Here is a 20,285-nt window from a genome sequence, read left to right on the forward strand (position 1 = left end):
TGAGAGACAAGTTGTGCCTTGCCCAGGAGGTATTCTGGATAGACACAGTTCTTTTCCCAAGAATTTTATTGTTAAGTGTAGTGGTAGCATATATAAAGAGAACCATATCTTTTTCTCCAAACTTTGGTGGGCAGTTTTTTAGCTGAATTGAGGAAAATACATGTCAGTGATAATATACTAGTCTAAAGAACTGCTGTACCATCTGGAATAGAAAAATTAAACCCAAATATATTGTAATGGAGACAAAGTATGATCATAAAAGGAGATTGGACTGTAGAACACAACTAAAACTACTCAGATAGTGTTGTTTTTAGCCCTGCCAGATTGTTGTAATTTAATAAAGTTTAATATCTGGATTTTCTTAATAGAGGCTTCTTTCATCCGTACAGCTGTCACTTTAGTTTGGTTTATTTCGCTCATTTTAAAATGGAGTCCTTTAATAACTTTGTAAATCAAACAGTTAAATCTATTTTAACTTCTACTTTCTCTTAAAAAGGTCTCATACAGGTGAAAAGCCATTTAAGTGCTCTCAGTGTGGAAGAGGTTTTGTATCAGCTGGAGTTCTGAAGGCACATATTAGAACACACACAGGATTGAAAGCTTTCAAGTGTGTTGTGTGCAACGGGGCCTTCACTACCGGCGGCAGCCTCAGGCGACACATGGGGATCCATAATGACCTTCGACCATATATGTGTCCCTACTGTCAGAAAACATTCAAAACATCACTCAACTGTAAAAAACACATGAAGACTCATAGGTATGCTTGCAGTTTTTCCGTGAACCTTTCAATGCAGTTCAGCTGCCGTTCCTTAAAGATACTTGGAAAGGGAGCTTTGCTTTGTAGCAGCTGTATATGTGTAAATAAAGATTTTTACTTATGAGTTGCAAACCTTAGGTACCTTTGCAGGTATAGTAAATTGTGGTGCATAGTAAAAATAAAAAATTGTTCAAATTGGATATGTGTCTAACTGAAACCATAAAGACTTTCTCACCTTACTTTGTAGATATGAACTTGCACAGCAACTTCAGCAGAATCAGCAGTCTTCTTCAATAGATGATTCTACAGTAGATCAGCAGAGCATTCATGTTTCTACACAAATGCAAGTGGAGATTCAAAGTGATGAGCTACAGCAGTCAGAAACTGTTGCAACAGATCAACAGGCTATTTTAGAGTTAGACCAGCAGCCAGTGGTAGGCACAGAAGAAACAGCACTAGAACAAGAATTGGCTGATCAGCCTTTAGAGCAAGATGAGGGTGAGTATTTGAAATTTGTTAAGGTTTATAATGAGGTAAATTTTCAAGTTCTCAAATAATAGTTTCTTGTCAGGATAGAAAAATACGTGGGGTAAAGGCTACTTACTATATACGTAAAGTATAGAGTACTGTTTCGTTCATTGGTGTTTAGGTTTGCTATTAAAATATTAAAAGATTAAAATGTGCACCCTTTAGTTGTAGCAAGCAAAACTACTAAACAAATATACAGAAAAATAACCAGCCACAAAACCTTACCATATCAGTTCTCTTATTACTAAAAAGCACTGCTTTATAGTCTACATAGAAGGTAATACCTGTGGTTTGAGGTGAATGTTCCATGTTCATATTTTATTTGTAGTAGTGGAATAAAGTGTTTTGGTTTTGCATCTCTGCTCTTTTTCATGGTGCAATGAATTATCAAGTACCACAGGGGAAAATAAATAAAATGTACTATAAACAAAGATTTAAATGCCTGTTCAGGTAATAATAGTTAATTTTTTAATGCGAAAATTCGGATGACTGTAAAATATGGGGGTTTTGAAACAACTGAAATATACATTTAATTTCATCTTTTTTCCTTGATATTTTCCCCTTTTATTTTTCCCTTTCCCCATTTCAGATAGATTTGTGACATCCCAGCATGCTTTACAAGAAAACATTGCTCCATTTGAACAACAGACTATAACACAGCAGCCATTTGATCAACAGAGCTTATCACAAGGTTAGTAATAAATAAAGGAGGTAAAAAGTAGTTTTTATAAATCTGGCTTTACAGCATAGCTATGATAAAACATTTCTAAAGCGGGCATCTGCAGTCATAGTAACTGCAATGCAGAGAACTTGGGAAAAAATTACCATTCTGAAGCTGTACTTGGTAGAATATTATGAATACTTAATTTTTTTCTTTTGCTTTTATGAGCTGATGTCTAGTCATTACAGTATGGGTTTTATAGTCAAGCATTTCATATTCTTTCCTTGATTATGTTTGAAATTGCCGTGGCAGTAGGCAGTTTGCACAAGTTTCCCCCTCAGTATACATGCTCATAACCTGAGATGATCAGAAACAGTCTTAAGATTTGAGTGAGTAGCTACTGGGATTCATTTTGGAAAAAGACAGTGCAAAATATAGTCACGTAAAAATCATACTTTCACCTATCCACAGCAGTTTCTTTTTATATTTTATAGAGCAATGAAAGTAGCAAACTAAGAGATTGTAAGCACTTGGAAACTATTTTTTTTCCTATAAAATACAGAGAAATATGTGTAGGTGTGTGTAGCCTGCAAATAATGAAAAAATGACTGTTTTTCTTTGCTTTTCACAGCTGGAATACTTGAATTGTTCCATAATATGAAGCTTTGTTTCTGGGGGTTTTGGTGGTTATTCTGGGTTTTGTGGCAGGGGAGTTGTTGCTGAGGTGGGAAATGTTCAAGTTTTCAGTTGTTTTGGTTTGGAAGCATACATCATTGGCTTATCCCTTGATCTCCTTGTTTCTGACTCCAGGCAATCACTTCATGTAGCTGCTAACCAGTAATTGGTATTCTTCTGCACAACTTCTCTGTTCTTAGTTTCATTCCCTTTTGATTGTATAGTATCATTTGTAAAAACTTAATTGACTGTGGTAAGTTGCATCACACTGTGAAGAAATAGTATAATTTGCCAATTTTAATTCTCTAGGTTGTGCTGCTTTGCATGTAAAGAAAAGAAAATTAAAGTCTCCACCTTTATTAAACAAGACTGATCCAGGCCCTCTTAAAATATGATGATTATTTTCATTGGTTGACTTTTACAGTTTTTCAAATGAATGAGAAGACACTACGGGAAAAAAAAGCAGCCTTTTGTTCTACGTTACTCTGAAGAGTGGTGGTGGTTTTTGTTTTGTTTTTTTTTAATGACTCCTTAGAATTTGTAAACCCAATAAGTAACTCATTTTGTTATTTAAATAACAGTTTCTGTGTATGTGTATCTTCTGTATTATATAAATAATAAATGATTTCTTGAGGAGGGGAAAGACTTCTAGAACTCACAAAACAATTCTTTCATCATCAGAAATCTAGATTGATCATCAATATGTTATAAAATTGGTTCAGAGAAACAGAACATGTGTGGTGTGGGCATTTTAAAGTCTCATTTGTATGTCTCCTATTCTACTTGGAATCTCATCCACAGATTCCCAACTCTTTGAAGTTTCCTTGAAGATCCTGGAGCCCTTCAAAATTTTTGAATTTCAGGTAGGTAAGCATTTGCGCGGATGCATGCGTTAAATTGGTCGACCCTCTCCCTATGTCTGCATCTGTGCTTCATGCTCCTAATTTCTTTTTCCTATCAGCTAGGCAGAACATTCAAGCTTAAAACACTGTGGTTTTTATTCTTGGTATTTATAGGCTGTATTCTTGTTAAAAGATTTTGCTTCAGTGTTTATTAGTAAAATGACATAGGAGTTTAAAAAAAAAATTTGAAAGGTTTTTTTTATTTTTCTTTTTCCTTTTTTAAGGGAACATCCCCAGCTTTGCATTGTAGATAGATGAGGCTAATCTCTAGGTCTGCATAGACCTGGCAGATCTTTGTTTCTTCTTTCAGATTTGTTTGTAATACTCTGTTGAATTTCTTGTTTGTTCAGACAGATTTTCTTCCTCATATATACAGACTTGTAAAGAAGTGCAGATACTCTGAGGGTGCTACAGTGTCATAATTGCGATTCATTCGAGCTAGATTTGAAGGCTGAGGAAAAGGACTTAAGTTCTTTGTAATGCATTCAGGCATCTTCATTTGAAAACTTCTAAGTGAAGTTAGAAGAAACATATGTGTCTTTTATCTGAAATTGTCTTTGGGTTATTGAATATCATCTGTCACCAAATGTGTTTTCATGTAAATTCTATCACCTTTACTTCCTTTAAAGTGTGCCTGTAAGCATGGTTGAATGATAATTCAAATAGTGGTGATAGGCAAATGATCTTGAAAAACCAGAAGTCCAAATGCTGGTAGTTCTATGAAAATATACCCTTGCTACCAGAATGCTATTTGCTTTCTTAAGAAGCTGATCTGTAATCTCAGGATTTAGAATTCTGATCTTTCAGTAACTTGTTCACCTGTATTTGCAGTCAGTACTGTTCAGCTGGTTGCCTTTGCCTAAGAAGCAAACCTGCAGAACATGTAATTGCTAGTCACTGATCCCTGCTGAGATGCACATATTCATGTTGATGTTTATAATCTTAGAATTTAAAATATCTGTCAGTAACAATGTGAAATTTCTTCTAAATTAAATATTGTATTTAATACAAACTGTCATACTGTTGTTCTGTCATTCTCACATGCAAGACATATCTTTCTATGTAAAATGATTTCCAGATTATTCTGTTTTTTGCTATGTTTTGTTAATATGGAAGATAATAGGTTGGATGATGTCCTAAAGCTGAAAAAACCAAAGGAACACTAATAATTATTTGTACTGAAAAACAAAAAATCCAATTCCAAATTTAGAGGACTTTGTAGTAAGAGGCTTCTCTTACTATACAGAGCTTAAGATATTCTCTGTTCTTTTAAGAGTGATCAAAAGCTTCTGGGAAACAACATACAGTGATGAAAACAAGAACAGAAAATAAAGACTGTGAAATTTCTCACACTGAATGTCTGGGTTTTGGTGTTTGGTGGTATGGGGTTTTTTTTAGTGCTGTTCTGTAGAAAAAGCATTGTGGTAGCAAATACCTTTAGAATGCTCACAATTGTCAAATCTTTTTTAAATTTTAGGGGAAATTGACCCTTATGTTAGGAATTGAGCAAAATGGGGATGTATCATGTATATTCTTGTTACAGATTTGGTTTGTATTTATTCTAAAAGTACTTTCAGAAGTAGCATTTCTTTCTTCAGTTTGTCCTCAAATACCTCTACATTCAGATCTTCTCTTCCTGAGCATTTTGTTCCATGATCCTGGGAATTTTTTCAGGATGTCAGTAATTTATTCAAACATTGAGAAATTAAATAGGTCACAGTACAGTAACTTCTTTTCTCCTTCTTAGCTAGTAAAATTTACCTACTGATTAAAAAGAAGTTTCAGGTTGTTATATGGTATATTTAATGGTTTGGCTTTTTTTATGTAGGGCGTGTAAGTAACATCACTTTGCTTCAGTTTCTTGAGTCTTGTTTTTTTGTATTCTCATCCCATGTAGTGGGAACATCATTTTTCTATGAAGTTACTTCTAAAATTTATTTAAGAAGTAGAAATTAGCAACCCTCTTATCACTGCAGAACTTTTCATTGCTTTCTTCAGGCTAATTTTTGGCATTTCACAAAGGGTAATTGAGGTACAAGGTCCAGCCTTTAGGATCTTTTTTTCTTGTACTCTTGTGGTACTTCTAGGAGAGAAAATAATACACAAGTTTCAGCGTTAGGTTTGGTGACTAGTTATGACCTGATTAATAATACTTTCAAGACTGATTTATATTTGTGAGTTTTCATTCTATGGTGGAAGCAGTAATATACAAATAGTGTTTTTTTCTCTACTGATTACAATATTCTTCTGCTGTGGACAGTATCTTTTGGGAAAACTTCTGCTTAAACTCAACACATCCAGGTTTTTGTTTTACTGTTGCTCAAAAACATTCTTTCAAGCATTGCTTTTTGGCCTTTGATGCTGTGATCATCTGATGTGGGTTTGTTTCTACCCTGTTTTCATAATCTTCACCCTTTTTATCCTCTAAAGGCAAACTGCACAGAATTATTGAAATTGTTGCCCATACGTTAATTACTGATAACTATGGTTTAATTTTTTTCCACATGACATTGTGGGTTATTTTTTAATACTGGAAGTATTAAGAGTTTAAAGGGTTGATAAAAAAGAACATCTCTAATAGCATTAAAAAACACTGCAATCTGAGCTGTATTTCCCTGGCTCTCATTGGTGCTATCATTTCATTCATTCCTTTAGAAAAGGAGATAATTAAGATCTGCTATTTCAGGAGAAAAAAAAACAAATAAAAAATTCAGGAGTTTATCCTGGAAATGTGAATAAAAATGTATTTATTTTTTACTTTGCAGTTTGCCTTTGAGAGGCTCTACTTTACTATTATCTAAAGAGTGGGAATATGTGGAGGAGATCCAAAGTAGGAGAAAATGGGGTTACTTTATCAGAAACTGGAGTTCTCCTATTGGGTCATCTCCTCCACTCACCCGCCATCCTCCCCACTGAGCTTTGCATCCTTGTGATCGGCTTCCAGTGTAGTTAAGGGAGCGTGGTACCAACGTGGATAAAGGGAGATGGGTCAACCTGTTTGACACATGCATGCTTACATACAAGAAATTCAAAATTTCAATGGCTCTAAGGTAATAGTGGCATCCTGAAGAAACTTCAAACAGTGTTTTTCTGTGGAGGAGATTTTCCAATAGAATTCCAGCTAACGGTAAGTAACCCTGTTATGCCTATTACATAGATGCCAGAAACGTGTGGGTTTTGATGCTCAACAGTGAAGAGTACAACTATTACTATATTGTAATGCTACTTACTCTCTTTTGAAGGTAGTCTTCAGAAAAGTGTGGTGTTATTCAAAGTCCAAAACTTCAGGGTATTTTATAAAACTTACAGGTTTATGACTGTTTAATTTCTGGCAGGTTTTACTGTGAATGACAGCTACAATCAACAGACTCAATTTCCAGCTGTACAACAGCTGCAGGATTCAAGCACACTTGAATCTCAGGCTCTTTCAACGAGTTATCATCCACCAGCCCTTCTTCAGGTTCCAAATACAGACACTATTAACGTAGTAAGTACTACTTGAAGGCAGGATTAGTTGTTCTGTGTTCAGTCATGACTTTCTTGTGCCATTTCATTGGTGATCAGGTAAAACGAGAAGTCAGAAAAGTTTCAGGATTTCTTCTCCAGATTGCTTATGTTTAACAGCTGGAAAATAGAGGATAAGTGACTTGACTAGAGTTTCTGAAAAGGGAGTGTATGTTTAGACGCTCTAGACTTAAAAAATACTGTAGTGTTGGATTGCGAGTTTAAAACTAAGGAGAAGATATAATATTACAAAATAGTTTTACATTATTGCGTTATATTATCTCCTAATTATTACATTTCTATAGACGTATATATGATGAAGCAAGAAAAAAAAGCATTACAAATCTTTTGTGATCATTCATGGAGCTTGCATATTGCAGTGTATGATGTTTTGCCATGGTTCTCATTTAGCTAAATTTGTAAAAGGAGTTGCTAAAAACACAGTTTAAATGTAACTTTTTATGGCAATAGAAGTACCTGGCATGAAGACAATTAGTTGTAACGTATTTACCATCGTGATCTCTATGAGTTACTGTCCCTTCAAGCTTATTTGCAAAGTGCAAATATTGTCAGAGAACTGATGTGGATTTTAGGATCTGGAAGACTTTGAATCATTTCAGCCTACAGGCTTTGGAATTTCCTGGCTTCAGATTTTGAAACATAGTCTTGTTCTCAAGGATTGTTCTGTTTCAGCTTTTACTTATAGGAATGTTCAGAAAGTAGTGAAGTCTCTCAGCAATTCTGTGTTTTGCTGCTTACTTAGTGCTTAAAATGGCTGCTCTAGTTTCAAATTTAACTCCTCAAACAGTAAAAAATCTAGACAATTTAGATACATTTTTATGGAAATTCAGAGAAGTGTAAGTACCCTATGTTGTTTGTTCATTCCAGTTCAGTAGCTGAACATTTTGATGCTTTCCTTCTCTCTATGGAAGAGTGAGGTATTATATTGCACTCCTAATTTCCTGTCAAAATGTATGGAAGCATAAATTTAATTACTTTAATTACTTTAAATTTGTTGACTGTAAATGCTGTAATTTTTTTCTTGCCTGTTTGTGAGACTATATTTAAATACTGTGTTCCTGAGATTCACTTGAGGCTTTGATTTTTAGACTACTCGCTTGATACAAGATCAGTCACCACAAGAGGAGCTTGAATTGCACACCCAACGGCCTCATTTTCTTGAGGATAATGAGGATCAAAGTAGGCGTTCATATAGGTATGTTACACTTTTAGCTTTTGTAACAGGACGTCCTGACTCCTTTATGGCTAATAGTTACATGCAATTAATGAAAACTATTTTCTTCTAATAGATGTGAATATTGCAACAAGGGTTTTAAGAAATCCAGCCATTTGAAACAACACGTGCGATCACATACTGGTGAGAAACCTTATAAATGCCAACTCTGTGGCCGTGGTTTTGTTTCCTCTGGAGTTCTTAAGTCACATGAGAAGACTCATACAGGTAAACAGAGCTCTGTATTAGCTTAACCCATGTTTGGGTTTTGTAATTGTCCTGTGTGAGTAAATGTAAACAAATAGCATGCTACTTATTTGTTTCTGTTACTTTAAGGAGTTAAAGCATTCAGCTGTAGCATTTGCAATACCTCCTTCACAACTAATGGCAGCCTTACCAGGCACATGGCAACTCACATGAGCATGAAGCCTTACAAGTGCCCATTCTGTGATGAAAGCTTTCGAACAACTGTTCACTGCAAAAAACATATGAAAAAACATCAGGCTGTCTCCTCAGCTGTAGCAGCAGCTACAGATACAGGAGGGGGAGGTAAATGATTTCATTTTTACTTTTACAGTTCTTACTACATAAGAAATACAGATGTTTTGGTGGATTACATGAATGCTGTAACAGTAATGGTACAAAATAGCCTTGCAGCATGGATAATGTCTGCTGTTCAGAGCTGCTGAAATCACTCTGTTATCTGAATTGTTTAAAGAAATTAGTTTTCCAGATCTGTCCAGTGCACTAAAGGTATTGTATGTGACATAGCTACTTTAGTATGTCACTAAAGTAGAAGATTTTTTGTCATGTATTACTTAACCTGTGTAAGTTGTTATAAAAATAAGAATCATAAATCCAGCCTTTTTAAAATTAGGTACAGACATGAGTAGTTAGACCTCTAAAAGAGATTAAGGTTCATAATAGTGCAAGTCCAAGCACAAAATGTAGTGGCTGTGTGTTTAATAACAAACCCTTCTATATTTTGTAATTTCAGCTGACAGATTAAACTAAAAAAAAGTGGGGTTTTAACTTCGATTTGATTTTTTTGGTTGTTTTTTTTTGTTTTTGTTTTTTTCACCTAATAGTTGCATGTGTTGAAGATGATGATGAGAGCTCTGAAAGAACTTCCAGAAAATCTCGTCCTGGTGTCATAACTTTTACAGAAGAAGAGACAGCAGAACTGGCAAAGATTAGGCCTCAAGAAAGTGCCACTGTTTCAGAAAAAGTTCTTGTCCAGTCGGCTGCAGAGAAAGACAGAATTAGTGAGATCAAAGACAAGCAAGCAGAACTGGAAGCAGAGCCCAAATATGCCAACTGTTGCAGTTATTGTCCCAAAAGCTTTAAAAAACCCAGTGATTTAGTCAGGTGAGGAGTAGAAAATTTTCATATGTTTTGAATTTGCTGAATAGTTCACCAGAAACTTTAGCAATAACAGAGTTTCATGTAACTCTTTATGTCCAAGTTGAAGTTTGACTAATATTTACATAACTTTTTCTTTTTCACAGTGGTTTAAAAATGTTTCAAAATGTTACATATTCTGAATATGACTATTCCAGCGTTTTCATATTTATTTTCCTGCATAGTATTATTAAAATTATTATTACAAAGTTTTAGAATAAATTGTTTTTTCTTGCTCTAGTACTTGCATACAAAAACATGTCAAAATCTGTTAAAAAAATGCAAATACTTAAATCTTGTTCTGCCTAGTGTAATGCTAGTATAAGTATTTAATTAATTCTAAAATTAATAAGATAGAAAATAAATATTTTTACAAACTGACATAAAAGTAGACATTCACTTACACATGTATCCTGGAATTATTAGGCATGTTCGTATCCATACTGGAGAGAAGCCCTATAAGTGCGATGAATGTGGGAAGAGTTTCACTGTAAAATCCACTCTGGACTGTCATGTTAAAACACACACAGGTCAGTAAGGTTCTGCATGTCTTTGTTTAGAAGCTGTTTGCTTTCTTGACCAGCTGTTTAAGTACAGATTTTGCAAGGAATGCTGTGCTTAACTGTGATCTAGTATTTGGAACTGTGGATGGCAGTGCTAGGGGAAGTTTGGTACTTGTGACACCATCAAATGAATCGCATCAGAACATTCTGAATAAATCATGTTGTTACAACCTTCTGTATTAATAGGCTTCTAAAGCATGGTCTTACCTCATGCAAAAACTGTGTAAGTATCCTGAATATGTTCATGTCGAATCTTCTGTAGCATTTGAGTCATAAATGATTTTCCTAAGTAAGAAGGTGATGTTGAAGGAATCTTATTTTATAAGTTAGAGGGGAAAAACCCTATAAACATTAAAGTTTGTGCTGCTATGTAAACTGGAAAATAAGAGTACAAAATTTTGAGCATTCAGCTGTTAGAATCTTGCAAGTTGAATGTATACCTAGTATCTGTAATATTTAGATTTTTAGAGTAAATTTTTGTATTCTTGAGAGAGGTCTGATTTTAATAGTAGTGTTTTTCAACTACAGTTTTGCAGTATTTAAAAAACTTTAAGTCTTTCATACTTGTTTTCTTCGTACCATTGAACTTCTGTAATAAACTGAGTCCTGAAATAATTAATTTCTAAAACCATCTACAGTTTCATTATGTTTTATTATTATCTCTTTTCAAAAACAAAACAAAAAACCAAGATAGCTTTTATTGCTGTAATGCATGATTATTTTGCTCATGGAAGCTTCCTCTTCATTTAACTGTATTTGTACTTTCTTCTGTTGTTTAGTAAGGAATAGTACTCATGTTACATGAAATTGTTGTGTAGATCAGGACAGACAGTAGCAGATAATAAGGATAATGAAAGGAACAAAGCAGGGGTTGTGCCATGTACCTCCAGATTCAAGCAGTTTGCAAACTGTGGGTCTCTGAGCAATGGATCTTTGCTGACTAGCTTTAATGCAATATTTTACATTAGTTTTATCCAGTTGTTTCCTGAACACAGGAAAACTGGGTAAAAAGGAATGGCCTTCAGTACAGTCAGTGGTAGTAAGTTCCTGGATTGAGGTTTGATACTGAGTTTGCTGTCTTGATAATTTTGTTCCCAAGCCCAACAGTTTTTTGTGTGAGAAATAAAGAAAAATTGTTTCCCCTTCTTAATTTTTAAGCTCTTTATGGTTGTACAGACTTCTTGATAATATGAGCTTTGTAAATTATTATTTTAACGTCCTTAAATAGACTTTCCCAACCTGCAATTCATCTTCTTTCACATTACATATAGTACAGTTTTGACAGTTTGAGTCCTTCCTCAGATGTTTAAGAACTCTTCTGTTGACTACCAGCCCTGTGAAAATTGTCCATATAAACCATTTGTGTTCACTCTTAGAACTGTTTTTCTTTTGTTCATGAAAAGACTCCATCCTTTCATCTTGTGACAGCATTTTTATTAAGGTCTTTCCATATAAAATCAGTGTAAAATTCCAAAAATCCAGATAGAGTGGAAATCTGATCATCTTCAAAGAGTGTTCACAGATTTGTGAGGTTTAATTTTCACTGCAAAAGCCATATCACCTTTTCCCTGTTGTAATTAGTTTTATCTTATGGGAGTTTTTTTCCATATCCTTTTATACTTGGGCCACCTTGTGCTGGATAAAGTTCAGCTAATGTGCAGTTTTCTGCATTTGAGCCTGGATTGCTTTCTGGACTGCTGTCTTAATCTGTGGGCAATACCTAAACCTAGTAGTTCCATATTGAGAACATACATAATTTATTTAAAGGAATAAATTTTAAAAAATACAGTATTAATGTAACTCCCCTAAAAATAGTTTCGTTTGAAAAGCTATTCTGTTCCTCACCTGTAAATGAAAGCTGCCTGGATAGGAACCTACGTGATACCATCTGTAATCAGCATTGCTCCAGAGAATTAGTTTGGGGCTTTACTGGAAGATTGGAAGTTTCTCAGTGAGGTATATGGTTCTTTGTCTGACCACTTAGCTCCTACATCCTGATGTACCATGAAGTGGGATAATTGAAGCCATGTACTGTTGGATTTCTGTCTTCATTGCTTTTCTAGTTTCCTGACTATGTAACAGTTCTCATTAACATGTTAGTTGTGTAGCCAGTAATGGCACGTGTCAGTGGCATAAAACACGTTTAATTTTTGCTGTATTTGGAAGCAAATTTAGTGTTCACCATTCCCCAATGATTTTTCATCTGTATTTGTTATCTTCCCTCCAAGCTTCCCTTGTGGATGCTAACTCGAAACTGCTAAACTACTGGAAACATAGTTCAAGCATCTTTTTTTTTTCTTTCCAGATTCCTAGTATTTACACCAAAGGCCCAGGTCATAATCTCATTTCGTATTTAAATAACAGGACTTCAGATGTTCTGTTTGTTTCTTCCTGTTTATTTTTTGTTGGTTTTCTTCTCTCTTTCTCTTATTTTCCCACCCTCTTTCTCCCAGTGGGTGGAGGTTTTTTATTTAGTGGGAAAGACTGCTGGATGGCTTCCTTTGTGGCACTGTGAATGTAGTAGATGACTTTGCTGCAGCCCAGATTCCCACTGTTTTACGGGTTCATGTTACTGGGCTCTTTCTTCTCCATTTTTGAAACAGAACATTGTCAGAGGTTTACTTAGTTTTGTTGAACAAGATGTGACAACAAGTGTGCCAGGGTTTTGTAATTTGAAGTAGGTTGAATTGTAATTAAGGAAATTGATGAGAGATTCTTCTGTGTAAATGGAAACTAGCACTCAATAGCAGGAATCATAGGCACATATTGCTCATGTGATTTCTTTACCAAATGCATTGGTTTCTTTCCCTTGTTTAGCTAGGAAGCAATATTGTGCTGGAAGGCCTGGGAATTTCAGGAGTTATAGGGGGTTTTCAGCTGCAGTGTCATGTTTTCTGCCAGATAGTTACATTATGCTTTTTGTGAATTGCACAGCTGTGCAGATGGTTAAAGGAATAAACTCTGTAGTTTACTGTTATGTGTAGTACATTACAAATTACATTTGAGATATTTTTCAGATATTATGCACTCTGAAAGGAGAGACAAAGAGGTCTGTATATGTATAGATCAGATTTCTGTACTTTTGGATTACTTTATGGGGTTGATATTTTGTTTTAGAATGTTATCTCAATTTTAGTAATTTCCTACTTGTAATCCATTAATACTGGTTAGTTGAGGCAGCATTGAAACAGAAGAATAAAGCTGCTGGAATTGAAAAGGAAATGTGTCTAAGTAAGAGCCAAATGCTGAAGAGGTCAAGATGAAACTTTTAATTCTGCAGTTTATGAGCTGTGTAGTTGAAATAACTGGATTAGTCAGGAAGAGGTGATGAGGAGGACGACAGAGCAATGAAGGTGACCTTGTAAGATTCTGCATGAAAGCTTTAGAAGCATATGGAGTTTTAGTAAAAGGAAAAAGTTAATATGTCCTTCATTGAGAACCTTAATTCATTTGAAAAGCCAAATGATAAAGTCTAATTATTTCAAATTTATTCTGTTCAATTTAGGTTAGAATCTGTTACAGGGTTTGTTAAATGTGTGATTTAGTCCTGTCAATCTTTTTAGAGGTTTAATCACTTATCTTTCTGGTTTTGAAACTTTTCTAGGCCAGAAGCTGTTCTGTTGTCATGTGTGCAGTAATTCTTTTTCTACGAAGGGCAGTCTGAAGGTCCACATGCGCCTGCATACGGGAGCAAAGCCCTTCAAATGCCCACACTGTGATCTGCGGTTTCGAACCTCAGGGCGCAGAAAAACCCACATACAGTGTCATTACAAACCGGATACAAAGAAAGTCAGGAAGCCTGTTGCCCGGACTTCAACTGAGGGACTGCAACCAGTCAGTCTTCTTAATTCATCCTCAACAGACCCTAACGTTTTCATCATGAATAACTCTGTTTTGACGAATCAGTTTGATCAAAATTTACTTCAACAAGGACTCGTGGGCCAGGCTATCCTGCCTGCTTCAGTGTCAGGTAAAAATGGATGGGGGGGTGGTGGTGGTGTGGAGATCAAGTTATGAAATTTGCTTTTCATTAGAGTTTGCAGAGTTTTTCCAAACAGGTAAGAGTTACACTGAATTCATGGTTTGATGCACAGTGGTGATGTGAATAGAAATTTACTTATTTAAGAATGAAGGAAAAATATGTGCAGTTCATCTCAAAGTCTCTTCAGTTCTGCTGTGGTATTGCAGTGCAGAGAGGAAGAAAATGCAGATAACAAATAGCTGAAGTACTTGTATTCTTTGTGATAATACTTTATTGGTTTTATTTTTTAAAAAAAGCAAGCAGAACAGTTACTTTGTTTGTGTACAGTGGTTATTTATGTGAATAATGAAAAGTGTCTTTTAAGTGCATATCCTCTGCTGTACATGTGTAGTTATTTCTCCAAAATTAAAAAAAAAAAAAACACACAAAAAGAAAGCAAACCAAAAGGCCCTCAGCCTCAAAACAGAGCAAGCAAACTCTTTAGCAATACAAAAAACTAGTAGTGTAGGTGTGTATGTTAGTTAGTTAAGTGCCTAGGATATGAAGTCTCACCAGTTGGCAATGACTACAGCTGCATTAGCACATTGAATATGCCACAGGCCATTCTTTGAGGCCAGCTGGCGCAGAATACCCAACATGCTTCATATTGCAAGACAGTGACCTTTGGAGAATGATCCTTGCTAATTTCTAAATTCTTTTCAGGTATTTTTTGTGTAAGTGCTCACTGACCCAATGTTTGTGTAAGTGCTCAGGTAAACTTGGGACAGAGATGATTTTAAGAGCAGAACAGTGTTAAGGTGTCTGGAGACCTACCTTGGTACTCTTAAATGTACCACTTAAATTGTGGGTCTTGGACTGTCTGTCATTTCTGAAAGTGAGACTTTGATTTTATGTGCTTTGGCATTTTTGTCAGTACATGTCTGTGATTTTGCAGGTATGCCCACAAATTCAGAGTATTATATCAGTCTCATATGTAACTGTAGCCATTCCAGCTTATCTGATTTGACCTGAAGTGTTGAATGAAATGAACAAATTGTTGGTGTTTAGAAGATACTGATGTTATTTGACAGGCACAGTTAGTGATAAACCTGTGATGTTGATGTTTGCTTGGATTTTTGAGCATAAGGAGAAGTGTTTAGCTTGTTCAGATGTCCTGAAAAGATGCCTTCGTAAATTGAGACTAGTAATGTGGGTTTTGGTCAGAGCAGGTGTATTTTGGGTGCATGGTAAACCAGATTTATGATACTAAAGAATTCTGAAGAGGGAAGGATAGGTGATATTGAAGCATCAACCAAAAGAAACTGGTTGATCAAGGTGTTTGGAGAAGAAGGTACATCAAACACAAGATGTGTTATATGTTTCCATGTATTCTCTCAAGACCTTTTGTAGAGATGGTCTATTCAACTTTTGAAATTAGAACCTTTTAAGTTCTGAAGACTTTTGGATTTCAATTGTTAATGCACCTTTATTTCCATCTATGTAAATTCAGAGGATGAACCTTCACAGTCTGATACTGAACCATGTCTGTGCTGTGCAAAATGTGGCAGTAACTTTCATGTATATGTTCTGAGTCAGAATGTAAATATCCTCTGTGTGAGCTGCTTTATTTAGGTGCAGCACACTGTCCAAGGAAATCCAAACCAAATTTCTCCAGATTTCTAATGCTATTCTGGAGGGATTCTTGTTATGTATGTCACTAGCTAGTGCCTAAATAGCAATCCTTAAATCACATGGAATTTATGAAGCTTTAAAACAGGCAATCAGATTACTTTATAATCAAATTATACACTTGAAATTATCTTTCTTGTCATAAATAAATGTGTGTGTACATAGCTTTTATATTGATTTAATTTATAAAAATAAGCACACTGAAAGAGGTAGTCAGTAATGGTAAATAAAAACATTACAATATAACTGTTTTCTTTGGTAGCTGGAGGTGACTTAACTGTGTCCTTGACAGATGGTAGCTTGGCCACTCTTGAAGGAATACAGTTACAACTTGCTGCTAATCTGGTTGGACAAAATGTTCAGATTTCTGGAATAGATGCCACTGGTATTAACAACATAACGTTACAGGTAAGTTGCTCACTGTTCCCTGCTTTTAATTCTGTAGAGTCACTTTGAGGGCTGAAGAAAGTTTGAGGAGCCTACATAAATTCTGGAAGAGTTGCCTTGAGCTGAGTGAGCTAGTAACATACTGTGTCACTTGTACAATGTTAGAAGACTTAAAAAATAGCTGCACAGTGGGATGTTTTTCTGGTTTGGTTTCTTTTCATTTTTTCAGGTTTTTTTACCACTGGGATTTTGACAGACTGCTTTAATAAACGTATTTTTGTCTTTTAATTGTATTTTATCTTTACACTTCAGAAGTGCTTTAGGTTGCCACCCATCCCCCAAAAGGCACCTACCTACCCACCCCTTGAAACAAACCCAAATTATTGCACAGAGTGTTCTTTTCTAAACATAAAGCACTATGTTACTTTGCAAGCTTTTAATAGTTGAATTCACAATTTGAATTCCCATTGAGCTTGCAAAAGGAACGGCAGAAAGAGGTGAGATGATTGCATTTAAAAGTTCTTGAAATGTGTGAAACAATGATTTTCTTGAACTTGGCTGTGCTTGATCAATTGCGCAGAATTATTGATGTTGGAGCCCTCTGGAGGTCACTAGGTACAACCCCAAGGTCAGGAAAGGGACATCTGCAGAGTTGCATTGAGGTGCTCATAGTCCCTCTGCTCAAAGAGTTTTTAGCATAAAATTAGGACATTTTCATTTTCTTTTTCTGAACTGCTAAACGTCTCTGAAGAGGAAAATGTCTTATCTTTATACTTAAAGATAACAGCTTAGAGAACAGCTGTTGGCTTGTGAAACGGGACCTTAAAGATCCCTAGGAGCTGAAAAATTAAATAATTTCTGGTATCAATCTTCTCTCTGCTATATGCCTTTTCACTTTGAAAGGCTTGGAGACAGTGATAAGCATTACATGCACTAATAGGACATTACAGAATTCCATCAGTGTTTACCTGGGGCCAAGCATGCTGATCTGATCTGATGTAACTGATTGTGATTTCCCAAACATTTTGCTGAAGGAAAGGAAGGAAAGTGAATCTGAATAGACTGGTTACATAGTCACTTTACAGCCTGGCTGTATATGGACACATAAAAACTAAATTTAGGTTTTAAATCGTTAATTATAAATTTTCAGTACTGTATATACTCTCTATCCAGTAAATATGTATTCTGGACTTATGTTAAGAATATTCATTTATCCCAATTTGTTAACTTCAACTTAATTGCTGAAAACTTGTTTTTCAGATTGATCCAAGTATCCTCCAGCAGACATTACAGCAGAGTAATTTACTTACTCAGCAGCTGACTGGAGATCCTACCATGGCTCCACAGAATCCCTCCCTCCAGGCAACAGAAAATGCAGTGCCAGCCAATGTGGTTATTCAGCCCATATCAGGCTTGTCTTTGCAGCCCACAGTAACATCATCTGCTAACATGACAATGGGGTCCCTATCTGAGCAGGAGTCTGTGCTGACAACCAGCGCTAATGGTAAGCACTGGCAGCAGTTTTATTGTGCGTTCAATTTCTTAATTTTACTCAGGGTATTACTCACAGTGAGAAAATGTCACCCCCCTGCCTCCCCCCGCTCTCACCAAACACCTCATCTTAAATAAAATAAACTTGCAGTTCTTGCTTGAGCATCTTCAGCAGATTTTAAAGCTTTGTGTTATCCTTTCTTAATATAGTTTTTCTCAGAAGGTGAATTCGAGAGTAGGTTTAGATTAGCTCTTAGGAGGAAATTCTTTACTGTGAAGGTGGTGAGGCACTGGAACAGGTTGCCCATAGAAGCTATGGATGCCCCATTCCTGGAGGTGTTCAAGGCCAGGTTGAATGGGGTATTAAGCATCTTGGTGTAGTGGAAGTTGTCCATGTGATCTTTAGGGTCCTTTCCAACCCAGACCATTCTATAATTCTACATAATGAAAATACTTAAGAGCTTCCATAGTTTTGAGCAAAATGCAAAATCTTCATTCTGAAAATCTTAACTGCAGAGGAATAAATTGGATGTATAAAAAAATCTCTGCAAGAGATTAATGATATAATGAAATAAATGCAAGTTCTAGCATCTCCCCTTGGCTCCATCAATTATAGTAGCTCAGAAAATAATGTATAAATTGCTCTAAAAAGTTATGTGAGAAATTCCTCCAAAGGATATTAACGGAATTTTTTTATTTGTTCTACCACTTTCATTTAGGTGCACAAGACATCACTCAAGTCATGACTTCACAGGGTATGGTGTCATCTACAAATGGACAACATGAGATAATGTTGACCATAAATAATTCCAGTTTGAGTCAAGTTCTAGCTCATGCTTCAGGTTCTACTACTGCGACCTCGTCAGGAAGTCCTCAAGAAATCACTCTTACAATATCTGGTATGTGTTTTTAAAAATCTTTAAGGATACCAGGTCTCTATTTCATAAAGTACCTATACAGTAGCATACAAGGATTTTCACAGTCCACAGTTTTCCCATGGTGTATTTTTCCTATATTCATCAGCTTTGAAAGATATCCCCCAAATCCACATTTGAAATCCAAACACGTTTGCTTTGCGAATGTGTTATATTGGTTCACTGTTTTATTTATAGCCTCAGTGAACAGCTGGATTTTTATAGATTGATCAAGTTGGTGCTTTGATTCTAGATAAGTAAGATCTACACTTGTCTAAGTATTGCTAATCTCAGGTATTTCTGTACATGTTAGTATCTGGATTTGCATAATCACATCTGTATTAAAAACATGTCAAACAACTGCATAAAAATCTGCATGTGTAGAAGTTAATTTTATGTTTTGGTTGTATTTTCTACTTTTATTATTTTATGGTCTATTGTAAGAACAGTAGCGGAATAATGTTGAGACAATTCGAGTTACAATAGGACTTACTTCTATTCAGGCCAAGATCTTATTCAGCATAATTCTGGAAGCACTGATCTGAACACTGGCTTAAGGCTGACAGCACCAACCATCAGCAGTCAGACTACAGGTGCTACATTAACTATAAGCAATGACCAGCTTCTTTCTCAGGGCCCTTCACTAAATGCTCCAGGTATGCATAAAAGGATTTTTCTAATTGAAAATAATATTTTGTTTAAAAAGTAAATACTAGAATGAAATGATACAATCTTGCATGTCATGATTCAGGAACTTTAAGCACTTTGTGTGTTTTCTCACAAGCTTTGTTACGTCAGTTTAAATGAACTTTATTCCACACTAAGAAAAAATGAAAACAAGAAGACATAAATTAATACTTTGAGGCAGAGGAGTATTGAAGAATTATATCTATAAACTGCAGGATGACAAAATCTGATGCCTTCGCTGCAGAAGTGGTTAAATACCAAATTTGCTCTAGTACTCAAATTTTCAGATTTTAAATATGTGTATCAATTTCTACCTATATATGTTTGTATAGGCACGTCACCACCTGTGAGTGCAATACTGTGTTCATCAAGCTACATTTAAATGTACTTTTTCTAATTTTATCATCTTACTGACAACTTTAGGTTCTCGATTAGCTGTTTAACTGATTTTGTTGATTCCACAATAGAAAATCCTAGCAATGAGAAACAGAAATTCCTAAGTTCACTTAAAATAAATTTGCAGTTTAGTATTTATGTATGTAACAGTTTGGGGTTTTTTTTAACCATTTTACATATTATCCAGAACTTAATACCACAGGAGGAACGAACCTTCCTCCAGCAACACCCATATCTCAGTCTGCAGTTTCTGCACAGAATTTGGTGATGTCTTCATCAGGAGTTGGAGGAGATGGCAGTGTCACTTTGACTCTTGCTGACACTCAGGGAATGTTGTCAGGTGGTCTTGATGCAGTTACACTTAATATCACTTCACAGGTAAGATGCTTTTCTGAATTGACAAGTAAATTTGTTTTGGTCTTACAGAGCAGGAATTGGAGATTTTGCTTAGAAAGCAATTTTGTCCTGTAAATACATAATATTTAAAAATGTAGTTAATTTTCCTTCTCTCTGTCAACCATGTGTTTACGGCATG

General features: G+C 35.4%; 1 protein-coding gene across 4 annotated transcripts in view; it reads left to right on the forward strand.

Annotated features, from left to right (window-relative positions):
- The window catches only part of ZNF236 (zinc finger protein 236), an 80,373-nt gene that overhangs the window by 48,009 nt on the left and 12,079 nt on the right, over positions 1 to 20,285 (forward strand). For 2 of the 4 annotated variants that reach the window (XM_063397604.1, XM_063397636.1), the window contains exons 14-28: positions 497 to 757; positions 1,005 to 1,255; positions 1,875 to 1,976; positions 6,859 to 7,010; positions 8,137 to 8,243; positions 8,338 to 8,489; positions 8,598 to 8,810; positions 9,350 to 9,629; positions 10,089 to 10,192; positions 13,830 to 14,195; positions 16,138 to 16,283; positions 17,523 to 17,766; positions 18,473 to 18,652; positions 19,171 to 19,323; positions 19,938 to 20,128. In XM_063397604.1, coding sequence (XP_063253674.1) covers positions 497 to 757; positions 1,005 to 1,255; positions 1,875 to 1,976; positions 6,859 to 7,010; positions 8,137 to 8,243; positions 8,338 to 8,489; positions 8,598 to 8,810; positions 9,350 to 9,629; positions 10,089 to 10,192; positions 13,830 to 14,195; positions 16,138 to 16,283; positions 17,523 to 17,766; positions 18,473 to 18,652; positions 19,171 to 19,323; positions 19,938 to 20,128 — 2,902 coding nt within the window. The remainder of the gene's footprint in view (positions 1 to 496; positions 758 to 1,004; positions 1,256 to 1,874; positions 1,977 to 6,858; positions 7,011 to 8,136; positions 8,244 to 8,337; positions 8,490 to 8,597; positions 8,811 to 9,349; positions 9,630 to 10,088; positions 10,193 to 13,829; positions 14,196 to 16,137; positions 16,284 to 17,522; positions 17,767 to 18,472; positions 18,653 to 19,170; positions 19,324 to 19,937; positions 20,129 to 20,285) is intronic. The other 2 variants (XM_063397614.1, XM_063397625.1) reach the window with 2 other exon arrangements.

This window comes from Prinia subflava, chromosome 1 (assembly GCF_021018805.1).
Source record: "Prinia subflava isolate CZ2003 ecotype Zambia chromosome 1, Cam_Psub_1.2, whole genome shotgun sequence".
Classification (NCBI taxonomy): domain Eukaryota; kingdom Metazoa; phylum Chordata; class Aves; order Passeriformes; family Cisticolidae; genus Prinia; species Prinia subflava.